The sequence below is a fragment of the Muntiacus reevesi genome, chromosome 10, assembly GCF_963930625.1.
Source record: "Muntiacus reevesi chromosome 10, mMunRee1.1, whole genome shotgun sequence".
NCBI lineage: Eukaryota > Metazoa > Chordata > Mammalia > Artiodactyla > Cervidae > Muntiacus > Muntiacus reevesi.
Window position 1 is genome coordinate 15,284,597 of NC_089258.1, and position 16,184 is coordinate 15,300,780.

The following is a 16,184-nucleotide window of genomic DNA, read 5'->3' on the forward strand; positions in this document are numbered from 1 at the left end:
TAGCAAACAACACACTTAATGGTGAAATATTAAAAGCTTTCCCTTTGAGATCAGACAAAAATGCCCAGAATTTACATTTCTAACACTGAATTGTAGGTCCAATGCTGTACAGGAAAGCAAGTAAAAGAAATGAAAGAATGTTGCAGATACAAAAACAATATACAAAAGAAAGATGAACATGTGTACCTGAGAAATGGACTATTTCGTGCTCTATCACTAAACAGAGGTCATCAGCTATTGTAGCCATCACCTGTGCAGCCACAGCCTCTGGTGAGCTGGTGAGGCCTAAGGGAATTCAGGAAGGAAAGAAAACCTGCCACATAGGAGCCATCAGACTGTAGTTGCTCCCACATGAGACTTAAGGAAATTTAGGATATGAAAAGAGGATACTGGCCCAGATAGCTGAGCTGCATATCAAAGGAATGATTTCCAAGCCCAGATTTTGCATCTTCTTGTACACAGAAAAGTGCTATATACCTTAAGTTAACATATTTGGTTTTCTTTAATTAACAGTACTTGTTTGAAGTTCAGACTGTCTTCACTTTGTTGCAGAACTCCTATAAGTCCTAGCTCCCTGCCTCAACTCCTCAGAGCGGTTCTCTCACGATTACTTGAGATGCTGCCTCCCAGGCTTGAAGTCTGAAAAATTTCCGCCGAATAAACTACAATTCAGAAGTTTAAGGTTTGTGAACAATTTTAAGTCAACATACCTCTAACTTTCCAAATAATCTTTTTTTGCCCATGCCTTGCAGCATGTGGGGATCTTAGTTCCCTGACCAGGGATCAAACCTATGCCATCTGCAATGGAACTACAGAATCTTAACACAGGACACCAGGAAATTTCCCTGTTTAAATGATAAATGCAACAACAACAACAACAAAATCTACTTCTAACAAAAAATATTAGAACTCTATGGCAACCTACTCCAGTATTCTTGCCTGGAGAATTCCATGGACAGAGGAACCTGGAGGGCTACAGTTCATGGGGTTGCAGAGTCAGACACGACTGAGCAACTAACACACGCACATATATAGAGAGAATTACAAAACTTTACTGAGGGCAATTTAAAAGGGAGTATGTGCTTTCCTGGTGGCTCAGATGGTAAAGAATCTGCCTGTAATGCAGGAAACTTAGGTTTGATCCCTGGGTCAGGAAGATCCCGTAAAGAAGGGAATGGCAACCCGGTCCAGTATTCTTGCCTGGAGAATTCCATGGACAGAGGAGCCTGGCGGGCTTCAATCTGTGTGGTCACAAAGAGATGGACACAACTAGTGACCAATACTTTCACTTTTATGTACACCATGTACATAGATTGTAAGATTCAACACTTTAAAGATGTCAATTCACTCCAAATTGCTTTAGAGCTTCAATGCAATCCCAATTAAAATCCAAACAGGTTATTTTTCCTGAAACTTGACAATGTGCTTCTAATATTCATCTACAAATGTGAAGAATGAAGAATTCAGGAGGTAAAGACTTGCTCTATCAGACAGCAAGATTTTGCATAATGAAAGTGAAAGTCTCTCAGTTGTGTCCGACTCTTTGCGACCCCATGGACTGTATAGTCCCTGGAATTCTCCAGGCCAGAATACTGGAGTGGGTAGCCTTTCCCTTCTCCAGGGGATCTTCCCATCAAACCTAGGTCTCCCGCATTACAGGCGGATTCTTTACCAGCTGAGCCACAAGGGACTTTGCATAAAGCAATAGTAATTATGACTGTGAGGTAATAGTGCAGAAACACAGACAAATGAAAAAGCATAGGAGCCCAGAAACAACAGTATCATGATATAAGTGGCACAACATTAAGGATAAACTTCTAAGCTGATTCTGTGACAATTGACTACCTAATTGGAAAAAAATAAATGAAATTGGACCAGTACCTCGTACCATTCACAAAAATCAACTCCAAACAGATTAAAAACCTAATTCTGAAAAACAATATACTTTTTATCTGGAAAAATATCTTTATAATCTCAGGATGGGGAAGAATTTCCTTAGTAAGAAAAATAGTGATTAATTATTAAGGAAGACTGATGAAATATATCTGTTTTAAAATTAAGATTCTTTTTCATGATAAAGAGATACAAGATAAATACATAATAAAGAAAATAAAGGGGAAAATATATTTGTAATGCTACAATAACTAACAAGAGGACTATCATTAATATATTTTTAATACTTTTTTTAACTCCTACACATTTCAGTAAGAAAAAGACATAAAACCAACAGAAAAATGGGCACAAGTCTTAACAAGTACTTCACAGAGGAGAATATCCATATGGGCACTAAAAAATGAAAAGGCACTCAACCTCATTAATAACCAGGGAAATGCAAATAAAAGCCAAGAAGATGTCATTACACACCCAACATTGGCAAGAATGAGGAGCAATAGGGACTTTCATACACTTTTGTCAGGAGTGTGAATTGGTAGAACCATTTGGGAGAACAGTTTGCCATTATCTTTTCAAGGTGACAATATGCTCACTCTCAGTTCAGTTCAGTTCAGTCACTCAGTTGTGTCCTACTCTTTGCGACCCCATGAATCACAGCACGCCAGACCTCCCTGTCCATCACAAACACCCGGAATTTACTTAAACTCATGCCCATCGAGTCGGTGATGTCATCCAGCCATCTCATCCTCTGTCGTCCCCTTCTCCTCCTACCCCCAATCCCTCCAAGCATCAGGGTCTTTTCCAATGAATCAACACTTCGAATCAGGTGGCCAAAGTATTGGAGTTTCAGCTTCAGCATCAGTCCTTCCAATGAACACCCAGGACTTATCTCCTTCAGGATGGACTGGTTGGATCTCCTTGCAGTCCAAGGGACTATCAAGAGTCTTCTCCAACACCACAGTTCAAAAGCATCACTCTAGGAGTCAGCAGTTTCACTTCATGATAAGCCTCCCAAAGAAACTACATGCACATGTGCTGTTTTGGACTGAACTGTGTCTGCTCTAAATTCACACCTTGAAGCCCTAGACCCCAGGTGACTGCAGACAGAGATAGGGCCTGGAAGGAGGTAATTAAGGTTAAGTGAGCTAATAAGTGTGGGGTCCTAATCCAATAGGACCTGTGTCCTTATAGGAAGAGTAGAGTGCATAGGCACAGCGTAAAGGCCACATGAGGTCACAGTGAGAAGGCAGCTGTCTATATGCCAAGGAGAGAACTCTTACCAGAAACCAACCCTATCAGCACCTTCATCTTGGACTTCCTGCCTCCAGAAGTGTGAGAAAATAAATTCCTTTTTTTAAGCCACCTAGTCTATGGTATTTTGTGATGGGAGCCTTATCTGACTAATAAATACATCTGCATCAAGATCCAACTCTCAGTACATTCAGAACAGTACTTTTTATTTTTCTAGTGCCCAAACCAGAAACAACTCCAATTACCATAAAGAGTAAAACAGATAAATTATATTTATACAATGAAAATAAAAGAATACAGCTACACACAACAATGTAGATGAATCTTACCGTCATAATAAAGTGAAAGCAAGATACAAAAAATATATAGGTAATTCCCCTTATATAACCTCCAAAAACAGGCAAAACTAAATTCAAGCATACATACAAGCTTAGAAAACTAAAAAAGAACTCAAGAAAATCATTACGACAAAAGTCAGAATAGTAGGTAAGGATTCTGTGACCCCATCTCATGACCTAGGTAATGACTACAAGGGTAATTATTCATTCAATTACACATTCATGGATGATGCCTTTTTTTCCTATGTCTAGATATTTCACAATTGTTTAAAGTATTTAAAACTATATCATAAACTAAGTGTAGGCAAGCCCAACAATATTCTGATTTTTCTTATGATGACTAGGTTAATACATTTCCTACACTTCAGTGGTTTGTTTTTCTCTGTGTGGATGTCCCTGATTATTGATGCTGTAAGCATGTTTAGTCAGCCTGATGAATAATCCAGAGCTAGACGCCAAAGTTTTTCCAGGCCTTAGAGACATGGAGTGAACAAACCATGTGAGCTCTTTACTTTCAAGGAACTGCAATCTGATTTAACCTCCCTAAATCCAAAAATGTCACCATGATCCATTTAATACCACTGGTCGCAGGGGATTGTTCTAGGAATTAAATGTCTGGCCTCATGCCTGGCACCTAGCAACTGTTCAATAAAATTAGTTCCATTCCACATACCCAGGAAGAAATGGCAGGTCTCGTGTTTGTAATTCTACCATGGGGGGGAAAAAAAAACTATGTATATCAAATTGTATTTACTGTTTATTCCACTCACAGGTTTTAGCTACCCAAGCTAAAAATGAAAATTTAAAGCAGGGATCAGCAAACTGGTAGGGCCCGAGAGATAAATCTAATTCATCTTCTATTTATGCAAATAAAGTTTTATTAGAACACAACTACATCGATTCATTTATACACATACCACATATCATCTACAGCTGCTTTCAAAGTACAGAGCTGAATAGCTGCAAGAGAGATAGTCTGGCCCAGAGAGTCTAATTATTTGCCATCTGGTCCTTTACCAAACAACCTTGACAATTTCTGTTAGAGAGTTTTGCTATTTCAGAAGACACATAGTATTTATTTAACATCCGTTGCTAAGCACACACTGTTACTATCACATTACATTAGTGGACCACTGAATGATATGAAATCTTTATTAAAAAGTTTCTAACCAGCAGGAAGCACAGGGTATATGGAAATGGACCTGTACTCTAAGATCAATTTGTAATTTTATAGCATTTTCACATCTTCCAACATAATTACATGTACTTTCCATCACATACCTTTGTAGGAATTTTCTTGTCAAAATCAGGAAAGTGAATTATTTTATTTAGCTTGGACATGTATAGTATCATTATGGTAACTGCCATCTAAAGAAAAGGGAAGAGAAAAACTTCAGCAAAATATCGAGAAAGACTGTTTGAGATACAAATACATCATCAAAAGAAAAGAGATTCACCGAAAACATATGTATGTGAAAAATCTATTTTCTAGGTTCCAAAAAAATCATTTTTCCTTAAAATATTAACTTTTGTGTCACTGCATAGATTGCATTAGAACTATAGGCAAAAAGTATAATATCAAATAGACTCACACATATACACGTGATCTCAAGTAACTTAAGGAAGAAGAACAGGGAAGAATCAATGATGTGCCCCAAACAGACCAGCGTGACCACAGTCAGTAAGGCTGCTCATAAATGATACCTCCCATGTTCTGAGCATATGGTCACCTTCCCCCACAAAGTAAGTGTTGGGGTGAAAGGAGGTGGGGAAGGGAGGCAAATTCCACACATAAACATACTTTGTAAAGTACACAATTTCTATAACACAGAAGACATTTTCTCTCCACCTAGCCAGTGTTACAAAAAATATCTCATTCAAATGCTATTCAGCTGGTTTACACCAGGTATATCAGAAAGACTCCAGATTATTATTTTGAAATAAAAACTTTTAATATCATCTTTCTATGCAAATTTTAGAACTTATTCACTTTTCTCCATATTAGGATGCACAAACATAAGGACTCCTTCAACATGATTACTGTCCTAAACCTCAAGCCTGAGTGTACAGATACTTATGATAGATTTATACAACTCAAGCCCACTCTGAATAATAATTGTAGTTTGTATTTATGACTTACTTTAAAATTCTTAACAGAAATATACCAACACTATGTAAATTATTCTGCAATTCAAATTTTTAAAATTTGGTCTACTGACTTCTTCCCTTACAAACTGCAAATCAGAAAGGTTTTTTCCTTAATTGAGTACAAGACAGTGAATGTATTTGCCTTGGGCATTTCATAGGGAGTATTACCACGTACTATTGATCTTTTAAAGTACTTCTTTAAACATATTTTCACACTGAACCATAAAGAGATATTTTTTATTACCTTAAGGAAACACTGTTTCCTTGTTATTTTTTCACCCTAAAGTGATGTGCAAAGAGTATCTTATTAGCAAAACATTTAACTAGAATAATGTTTATTTGTATAAATTCCAGATTCACAATTTAAAATTTAGTTAACAGATATAATTTTTATAATTTTTTCTCCTAGTAAACTAAAGAAAAACAAAAAAAACTCTTCAGTACCTGTTAACATGTGTCTACTAGAAATCACCAGCATATGATAAAAAAAAATGTAAGCAAGTCAAAAAATAATATTAATGGAAAATTTCAGAAACAGCCAAGTGTGGGTAAGTTTGAAAGTTTATCCAAGCTTACCCTTACACTTGAGAACAAACATCACGAAGTTTAGGAAGGAAACTCTAAACCTGTTTCGTTTGGCCCATAGAGAGGTTTATGAAAAAATATGAATCTGTTGCCACCATGTACAAATTGGGAGGTTTGCTGTGAAAATAAAATTTCCCTGATTCCTAGTGAGCCTCACCTCATCTCCCCAATCCTTTTCTTAAACAAGCACAGTGACTTCAACTGTGCACACTCATCTGTAACCCAGCAGACCTTGGAGGCTTCCAGTCTGCTGCCCCCTTACTTTAGAGTAATTAAATTCTAGTAAGGAAGTTTCTCCTACAAATAACAACTGTTCCTAAATTGTAAAATGAAATAAAATGTATCAATACTTCACGTTGTCTCACCCAAAGTACCACAGTCCTCTGCCAACTGAACAAATTCTCACCCAAAGTACCACAGTCCTCTGTCAGCTGAACAAATTTGTAAACCACAGTCTTAAACAAAAGCACTTACAATTTCATCATATGTACTAACAAATAAGTAAGAAGTTAATTTATCTTTTTTCACTTACCTGTCCAACTCCAAGAACAATTGGTGATGGAAAACTACAAAAAATACAGAATAACAAATAATTTTAGCAACTGATGAAAAAATTTGGAAACAATATACAACACAGAATGACAGGGGTTATTAAAAGGTTGTGTTATTAAAAGATTATTAAACTTATTAAAGGTCTTAGACTACTTTTTCTGTCTAAGTGAAAACATCAAATTTGTTCATTGTTCATTTCTTTTCCATTTTTTAAACTGATCATTGCTAAACTGGGCAAACTTCTATTGCCCCTTAAGGCAGACTGTCATATTAACAAACAACACAGTTATATATGTAGAAAGCCAAAGTAATTGGGGGATAAATGACTAGAATTAATAAATAACTTTAGCAAAGTTACTGGATAAAAGATGAATATGTGAAAAAAAAATCACTTCTAGGTCTATATATCATAAAGACACGAAGAACATAATAATTTTAAAGGTATTCACTTGCAATAGCACCCAAAGACATCAAATAATACTAACTGGGTATTTTACGGTAATAAAAAATTATTTTTACCTTTTTAAGCATGAAATGATAGTGCCGTGGTTTTTTTTTTTTTTTTTTTAAACAAAATAGTCCTTCTTATCCTTTAGAAATTCAAATAATCTGGGAGGAGATGTTGGAATTGAGAAGAGGAGAGATATAAATGTCACAAGCTTGTTGAAATTGGATGATGGCTACATGGAGATTCATTACACTGGTTTCCTTTCTTCAAGATAATATACCCAGGTATAAATCTAATAAAATATTTCCAAGAACTACCTCTACATAGAAAACTATAAATCTGTATTTAAAAAATGAAAGAAGCCCTAAATAAAGTTCATGGATTAGAATCAACATTGTAGTGAACAATTATCCACAAACTGATCTATAAAATCAAACCTTTCTTTACAAACAAGAATAGGTATTTTGTATTGACCCTAAAACTGAATTTCAAGGCAAAAGCAAACATGATCCAAGATAATCGTGAAGAAAAAACATTGGAGGACTGATTCTGCTGGATGCCAGTATTCTCTTTCTTTTTTTTTTTTTTTTTTTGGCTGCAACATGCTGGAATCCTAGTTCCCAAACCAGGGATTGAACCCATACTCTGCAGTGGAATCATGGAGCCCTAACCACTGGACAACCAGGGAATTTCCCAGGATTGATTTTAAATTCACAACAAATGAGAGAGTGTGGTATTTGCACAATGATATTCTAACCAGACAATGAAAGAGAACAGAGATTAGGACAGATAACACATTCACATGGAAACCTGATTCATGACAAAGATGACCATACAGAGCAGTAGGGAAAAGACAGTCGGTCTTTTAACAAATGGCAGCAGGCAACTGGATACAGAATCTTACTCCCTACCTAAAACCATACTTAACAAGGCAGCACATCACCTCATCAGGCTCACTCACTCTCCAGCCCTTCACTGGCTCCCAGTCATTCTGTCCAGCTGCTAAAGAGGGACTAGCACTCAAAAAACCACCACCACCAACACCACCACCTCATCCCCTAAACTGCATATTACAGGGAAACACCTATCTCAGATAGGGTGAGAAGAGAATAAGGAACTAACCTACCTTGTCAGAGAAAACAGAATGACCGGACAGCACCACCATGAAAATCAAATGTACTCTAATGGATGCCGGATGTGTCACCCAGACATCTGCTTCTGGACTGAAGCCCTCATCCCCCAGTTTCCCAAGAGCATCCTCAGCAGGAGAAAGCTGCCTTGCCAACAGCCCAGCCTGTGTTCTGAGCCTGCATGTCTGTGCAGAGGTATAAAGGCCAAGGGCCCTCGACCCAGTTCAAGACAACTCTGTTGAGCCCTTCCAGCTCCAGAGACCCTAGGATAAGGCTCTGTTGGGGTGAAGCACAGCCTCGCTTCTCTCTCTCCCTACCTAACCTGCTTCCCTCACTCTCCCACAGGAGTGGGTCCCAACAGCACTGCCCAGTATCCTCACCCCTGAGAGTCTCCTTGCCCAGGAATACAACCTGCAACATCAAGCAAAATAATAAGACCACAACATAAACAAACAGTAAACAACGACAAAAGGCTTACAGAAGGAAGACAAAGAGCTCAGCCTAGAAGAGAATGGAACACAAGGAGAGAAGGCACCCTTTTAATTGTTTCCAGCTACGGAACACCTTAGTAAGAAGATGTCAAGAAAACCAACAGCTCAAAATTGAGATAACAAAGGAAACTAGTGAGATGAAAAGGGAACCACAGATCTAAGGAAACCAGCTGAGGAAGAAAACAACATACCTGCCCTATGAGAAATTTAGAAACAATACAGAAGTAAATGACTGCTGCTGAAAAATGAACTACCAAGAGGAGGTGATCACAGTGAATGAACAGGAAAAAGACACATTCTCAAAGATAAACAGATTTAGAAGAGAGGTACCACCAGAAAGGGCTCATCTCTGTGCTGCTTTCTCTCAATAAAGAGAGAAAATAATTCAAAGATAAAACAGGCAAATTTGTTTCCTTGACAGGAGGAAAATAAGCAACCTCTCCAGATCTAAAAGCACATTTGTTGCAGAAAAAGTTGTTAAGAATATTCAACACCATCAATACAGCAGTCATGAACTCTCCATAAAAACACGACCCTGCAATGGAATCCGCCACTTAGGAGTCAAATCAAAATACTGAGCTCTGGAATGGAGACACTGCGATAAAAGGCTGCTGACTACTGTATTCATTTAACATAGACCAGATTCAAACAACTGTGGGATTATACTTACACAACAGGATGCTACACTATAAAAGAAGACATGGAGGGGAGAGGAGATAGGAAGAAGTACAGAGGTGTCATGCTTCACAGCAGAGAAGCCATACATACAGTCAGAAACTGAAGAAATTGATTTGAAAGTCAACAATTCTTTTCATTCAACTCTAATTTCTCTTCTCTCCATTCAATTCAGTAAAAACGAAATTTCATACATACATGCAACTTGCAGCCCTCACCTTAAGCCTTCAAACGCAGCCAGAATGACTAATGGTATTACAACCCCTTACATGATGCAAACTGAAATTTACAGGGTCCACTATTAGTATAAAGCCAAAAAATGTTTAATCTGAATGTAATCAAGCTTTTAGATCTAACTTTCAGTTAAAAAAACAGAAAGTATGTTAAGTGAGACTTCAAAAAATAAATCAAACAATCCATAATAGGGGACACTTTACAACACACCTGGGTCAGGCATTTCAAAGTCAATATCAAGGGGAAGTGGAGAAGGAAATGGCAACCTACTCCAGGACTCTTGCCTGGGAAATCCATGGACAGAGGAGCCTGGCGGGCCACAGTCCCTGGGGTCACAAAGAGTTGAACACAACTTAGCGACTAAACAACAACAATAATCAGGGAGAAGAGGTGCGTGGGGAACTTTTCTACATTAAAACAAACTAAAAAGATGTATCTGTTGTATACATTGCCTGAGGTTCAATTGGATCTTGATCCAAATGTTTAAAACAATCATAAAAACATCTTGGAGACAATTGGGATGACTATAGATTTGGAATTAGATTATTTTAGGAGATTACTGTTAAGTTTGCTAAGAGCAAAAATGATACTAATATCAGAGAATATCCATATTTCAGGAGAGGTATGTTGAAATAGGGCATCCCAGGTGGTGCAGTGGTAAAGAATCCACCTGCCAAAGCAGGAGACACAGGAGATGTGGTTTCCATCCCTGGGTCAGGAAGATCCTCTGGAGAAGGAAATGGCAACCCACTCCAGTATTCTTGCCTGTGAGATCCCATGGACAGAGGAGCCTGGCAGGCTACAGTCCATGGGGTCACAAAGAGTCAGACACAACTGAACATGCACACACATGCACGTTGAAATATCTGAGAGTGCAGTGTCATGATGTATGAATGATGTATTCAGTGGTTCATGTGACCCCATGGATTGTAGCACACCAGGCTTCTCTTCCTCCAAAATTTATCACAGTCTGTTCAAATTCATGTCCACTAAGTCGGTGATGCTCTCTAACCATCTCATCCTCTGCCGCCCTCTTCTCCTTTTGCCTTCTATCCTTCCCAGCATCAGGGTCTTTTCCAATGAGTCATCTCTTCACATCATGTGGCCAAAGTATTGGAGCTTCAGCTTCAGCAAGAGTCCTTCCAGGGAATATTCAGGGTTGATTCTCTTTAGGACTGACTGCTTTGATGTCCTTGCAGTCCAAGGGACTCTCGAGAGTTTCCTCCAGCACTACAATTCAACAGCATCAATTCTTCAGCACTCAAATATAGCAAAATGCTAATTACTTAATTTCAGTGGTATATGTACAGATGTTCAGTGTACTTTGCTTTCCACTTTCCTGTGTGCTTGAAATTTTACATAATAAAAAGTGGTAGAGGGACTTAAGTGTTAATTGCTCAGTCATGTCGAATTCTTTGTGAACCCATGGACCATAGTCTGCCAGACTCCTCTCTCCATGGGATTCTCCAGGCAAGAATACTGGAGTGGGTAGTTATTCCATTCTCCAGGGGATCTTCCTGATCCAGGGGTCAATCCTAAGTCTCCTGCACTGCAGGCAGATTCTCTATCATTTGAACCATCAGGAAAGCTCAGAGGGACTTTGGTGATCCTCAAACAATTGAATAACTAAATGAAAGCGCCCACTCATTTTCCACTCCTTTTTGAATTAAAGAAAATAATTTATAAAGAAATGAGCAAATAAGTAGCTATATCTATAAATATACTTTATACAAAAAGTAATTCAACCTGTCTTTCTCCAATCCATCCATCATCTAAATGATGTCTGAAGTTATTGCCTAATGTCAACTATAGTAATTTTAAAAATTTTACTCTAATATTTTTCTCTTGTTTGAATTCTTTATAATGATCACACAGAATGACTTTTCTTTGAAAAAATTCAAAATATTGATTCCAGATAGTGGAAATATGAACAATTATTACTATCATCTTCTTTGTACATTTGTATATTTAAACAACACCCGATTTTTTAATTGAATTATTTTTGGAGTGAATGTAAGGAAGTGAAGATAGTATGTGTACACAACCTTTTAAAGTCTGACTCTGAAAGGATCAGAGAAACGAGTACCCACGTGGATCAAGGGAGGGTTATTTTTGCTTGAGAAACCTAAACATGCTTTAAGCTGACAGAGAGAGGCGGCTGATGCAGCAATGAGGAGGATAATGAAAGGAGCAGGAAGGAGGGACATCCAGAAATGGGGAGCTGGGCCCTCCACAGGAATAAAGCACTCCCTCCATCACAGCAGAAAGGGGACCTCATCTGACAGTTTCTATTTCCCTCAGTGAAGTATCAGAGGAGAGTGGAGGATGGAGGTGTGGAAGGTTTCAGGGTAGAAGAGAAAGCAGGAAGGAGACATTTCTGAGACAAGGAAAGCAAGGCTCCAGAAGAAACTAGAGGGTGGTAGAAGAGCTGGTTTTGAGGATTGTGATCATCAAATTAAAGTCAACCCAGCCATACCCAAAGTGATTTTTCTCCCCGAACAGTCAGAGCTGCTCAATGCTGAAGGAAAGTTGCAAAAGGTAGGCTGTGTGAGATAAGTATCAGCCAAGGTAAGAGCTGGGAAGGAGTCTTAGGGGCTTCCAGGGAGGGGCCCACCGGCTGGACCAGGAGAGAAGGGACGCCTGGAGGGTGGAGGTGGCAGAAATACCTGGGCTGCAGCACTAAGCATGGATGTCCTGCACCAGGACTGGAGTGGCGGGCAGGGTCACACTGAGCACACGGCCCTGGGAGTGACACCGGATGTGGGACAAGATGGGCTTTGAGGGTTCAGCACACGTAGCACGAAGTCTTGAGGGCTTAAGAGTCTGGGTGGACAGAAAGACCAGGACTCCACTAAAGGAGCCACAGACGCTTAGGAGGCACATAGAGAGGACAGAAGGGAGTGCTAAGCCTGGACTCTCCGCAGAGCAGAGCAGTGGCAACAGGTGGGGCATGACCAGGATCCAGCTCCTTCCCAGGAGCCGAATGGAGCAGTGTCTTTAGGAGAGAGCCAGTTTTCATCAGAGGAGGAGAAAATTCAGTTCAGTTCAGTCACTCAGTCGTGTCCGACTCTTTGCGACCCCATGGACTGTAGCCTACCAGGCTCCTCCATCCATTGGATTTTCCAGGCAATAGTAGTGGAGTGGGTTGCCATTTCCTTCTCCAGGGGATCTTCCCGACCCAGGGATCGAACCCGGGTCTCCCACATTGTAGACAGACGTTTTACCATCTGAGCGAGAAAATTAGGAGTTGTTTTTGATTTTTAGTATAAACTTCCAGTTCCCACCACTGGAGCCTCTGATTCAATAGCTCTAAAAAAAAAAAAACAATCTCTCCTAGGGATTCATATTACCAAGCAAGTTTGGAAATGACTATGTTAAGTGATCTCAAAGCCCTGGAGCATAAACAAACAGCAAGTACCAAGCAAATACTTGTTGAACTAAATACAACTAAGTTTACACTTTGTATTAAGCATTATTCGTAAAATCTTGCATGGCAGAGAACAGTATTAAAATAGTAACAAAAAAAATGACTGAGACTGCCTGCACAAGCCTCATGAATATAACTCCAAAGAACCACTACTGTTCTTCTCCCTGTTGGAGTGAGAGGGAGAAGAATCTGGGGGACAAGATGGGCTTTGAAGGTTCAGCGCTAGAGTTCCTCTTTGCAGTGCCTCCTGAGCTTCTGGGGCTCATTTAGAGGAGCCCTGGTCTTTCTCTCCACTCTTCAGGACTTTGGGCTAAATGCGCTGAACCATCAAAGCCCATCTTGTCCCCCAGATTCTTTTCCCTCTCACTCCAACAGAGTCTGACTCTAAGTCCTTCCAAAGCTCTCTCTGTCCAACCAGGTAAATCTAGCAAGTCAATGACCTAAGACTAACATGTAACTAAGACCACTCATCAGTCTGGGACTCCAGCCAGACACAATCTACTCAAATTGGAAGAGAAAAAAATATTCCCTGAGCTACATTCCCATAATCCTGTTGTAACTACAAAAAGTTCTTCCTTCTACCCGACAACACAACATTCTATCCTCAAACAGTTAATGTCTGGATCAGATATCTATGGCTTATTGTTATAACCTAATAACCCCAACCCTCTTCGCCTCAAAACATGCTCTGAAAGCATCCTGAGATGAGACACTAAACAATGTTTTTTGAACAGGGCTCTCCAACGGTGTATCACATTACGGAAATGTGAAACATAAGGTTATAAGGAGCTTTGCCTTGCTGAGACAAAAACAATTTCCTCCTTCAGTCGTGGAACTCAAAATTTTAAAGATGGAAAGGCTACAGCAGGAGATGCCTCATATAATTCTTTACAGTCAAACACTGTCCTGCATCTTCCAAGCACTTAACCAGTGTTTACCGGTCCCTGCTTCCAACAAGAAGACACATGTTTTTGGACTCATTGACTGTTCTGGTCAATGAGCACACTGCTCAGTCAAGAGCAGAAAGCAGAGATTTACCATCAAACTTCAACTGATATATCTGTCAACCACTCCCCAAACGCCTATTAACAGCATTCTCTTTTTATGATAGGTGTTTATTGAATGTTATTGAATGAATGAAGGATCCGATCCTACCGATTCCAACACTGTCTCTCCTACCACTTGCTCTTTCAGTTCTAGCCAGATCACCTTCTCTCTATTCCTCCAGTAGGCCAAGCTCATGCCCACTTCAGCCCATTTTCTTCCGTGTGGAATGCTCTCCACCAACCACTCCACCCCAGGAACGCTCACAGCAAACCTGAAATCACCTTGCTTATTCATGAGCCCACCTGTTCACTTTCTTCCCTACCACTGATATGATAGGGGGCTTTTTCACAGCTGCTTCCCTGATACCAGGCATTGGCACCTAGTAGCTGCCTGGTAAATATCTGTTAGAGGTGGAACCAGCCAAGCTCACCTAGGTTTCAGCTTCTGCTAGTTTAAAATAAGGAGGCTGAAGACACTCTGAGGTTTCTTTGTTGTTGCTAAAGTAGTGTTCACTCTTTTCATGACCCCCATGGACTGTAACCTGTCAGGCTCCTCTGTCCATCCGATTTCCCAGGCAAGAATACTGGAGTGGGTTGCCATTTCCTTCTCCAGGGGATCTTCCCCACCCAGGGAGGGAACCTCTGTCTCCTGCCCAAGCAGGATGATTCTTTACTACTGAGCTACCAGGGAAGTCCTTTGGACTCTTTATAAAATTCTGATTTTACATTCTTGTAGCACAGTACAGTTTACAAGGAGGCCTCACTTACGACAACTCATGCCGAGGTCTGGGAGATAATTTACAAAGATGTAATTATCTGGTGGAACTGGGTCTAAATTCACAGCGCTTTCGGTGCCTATACAACCAAAGCAGAATTAAACAGGATTTTCTATCTTTACAAATAGGTTCAAGGAAACACAAATTTGCTGGTTTACTGCATACTCATCAAAAAAAAAAAAGTAAAGAATATGAAATTTTGTTTTCTCCATTTTCCCATGACCATGCTGGTGATTTGAGAATGAATGACCAAACAATGCGAATAAACTCATCCACATCCACTCAGGACTCTGCTGATGGTTGAATAGCTAGACTTGTAGAAATAGCTTACATTTGAAGGACACATTCGGATCGCTAGTTTCAGCTCACTGGTGCTCCTGAAAGCACAGGTGCGCTTCCTGTCCTGGAGCAGTAAGCCGCGGCAAGGTGCGCCCGCGCTGACTTGCTAGCTTGTGGTTTGGTTTCCAAACAGTGCGAAGGTCCGGACCCTGAATACGTGGCCCGTGCGCAGTGCACTGGCCGCCCAAATTGCTCCGGAGTTAGCGAGACTTCCCGCTCGCCGTTACCCGCCACCCGCTGACCCGAGTGCGACCGAAGTGCACGAGGGCAGGCAGCCCCGCGGCTCTCCCCGGCTTCGGGACCTCCGGAGTCCGGCCAGCACCCGCTCCGCGCCGCGCCGGAGCGGGAAGGTCCCGGAGTCCCGCGGAGCAGCCGGGCGCCCCCGCGGACTCCTCCCAGCCCCCAGGCTCCCGCCTCACCCGTAGGTGGTCAGCAGCGCCTTGTTGACCAGCACGAGGAGGAAGGAGCAGGTCCCGTAGAAGAGGGCCGACAGTAGCTTGGCCACCCGGGAAGGCAGCCGCGCGGAAGCGGGGTCCGCGCCCGCGCCCTCGGCCTGGCCGCCGGCCGTCATGTCCCGCGGCCGCCCGTCTGGGCCACCCTCGGGCCCGCGCCGCCCCGGTTCAGTCCCCGCCCCCAGCCAGCGCGGGAGGAGGCGCGGCCGAAACAGGAAGGGCCGCGGAGGGAACCCCCACGCCCCGCGCCCGGCGCCCCAAAGCTGCCCGCACGTAAGGGCGGGTTCGGCTCAAGTTCGTCGTCAAAGGCACCACCCTCTGACTCTTGTCTGGGTTTGGGAGAGTTTTTTAAAAACCCTGTCTTCCTCTAAACTGCCGCCTTAGGGAGAAACGTTAAGA

At 41.1% G+C, this 16,184-nt stretch overlaps 1 protein-coding gene across 6 annotated transcripts in view; it reads right to left on the reverse strand.

Moving 5' to 3' along the window:
- The window catches only part of SLC35D2 (solute carrier family 35 member D2), a 53,022-nt gene extending 36,949 nt beyond the window's left edge, over positions 1-16,073 (reverse strand). For 2 of the 6 annotated variants that reach the window (XM_065947153.1, XM_065947154.1), the window contains exons 1-3: positions 15,753-16,073; positions 6,748-6,781; positions 4,764-4,850 (exon numbers count right to left, since the gene is read on the reverse strand). In XM_065947153.1, coding sequence (XP_065803225.1) covers positions 4,764-4,850; positions 6,748-6,781; positions 15,753-15,904 — 273 coding nt within the window. In that variant the 5' untranslated portion in view covers positions 15,905-16,073. Of the gene's footprint in view, positions 1-4,763; positions 4,851-6,747; positions 6,782-15,325; positions 15,430-15,752 lie in introns of those variants that run through there. The other 4 variants (XM_065947155.1, XM_065947152.1, XM_065947151.1 and 1 more) reach the window with 4 other exon arrangements.
- Positions 16,074-16,184: the final 111 nt, after the last annotated feature.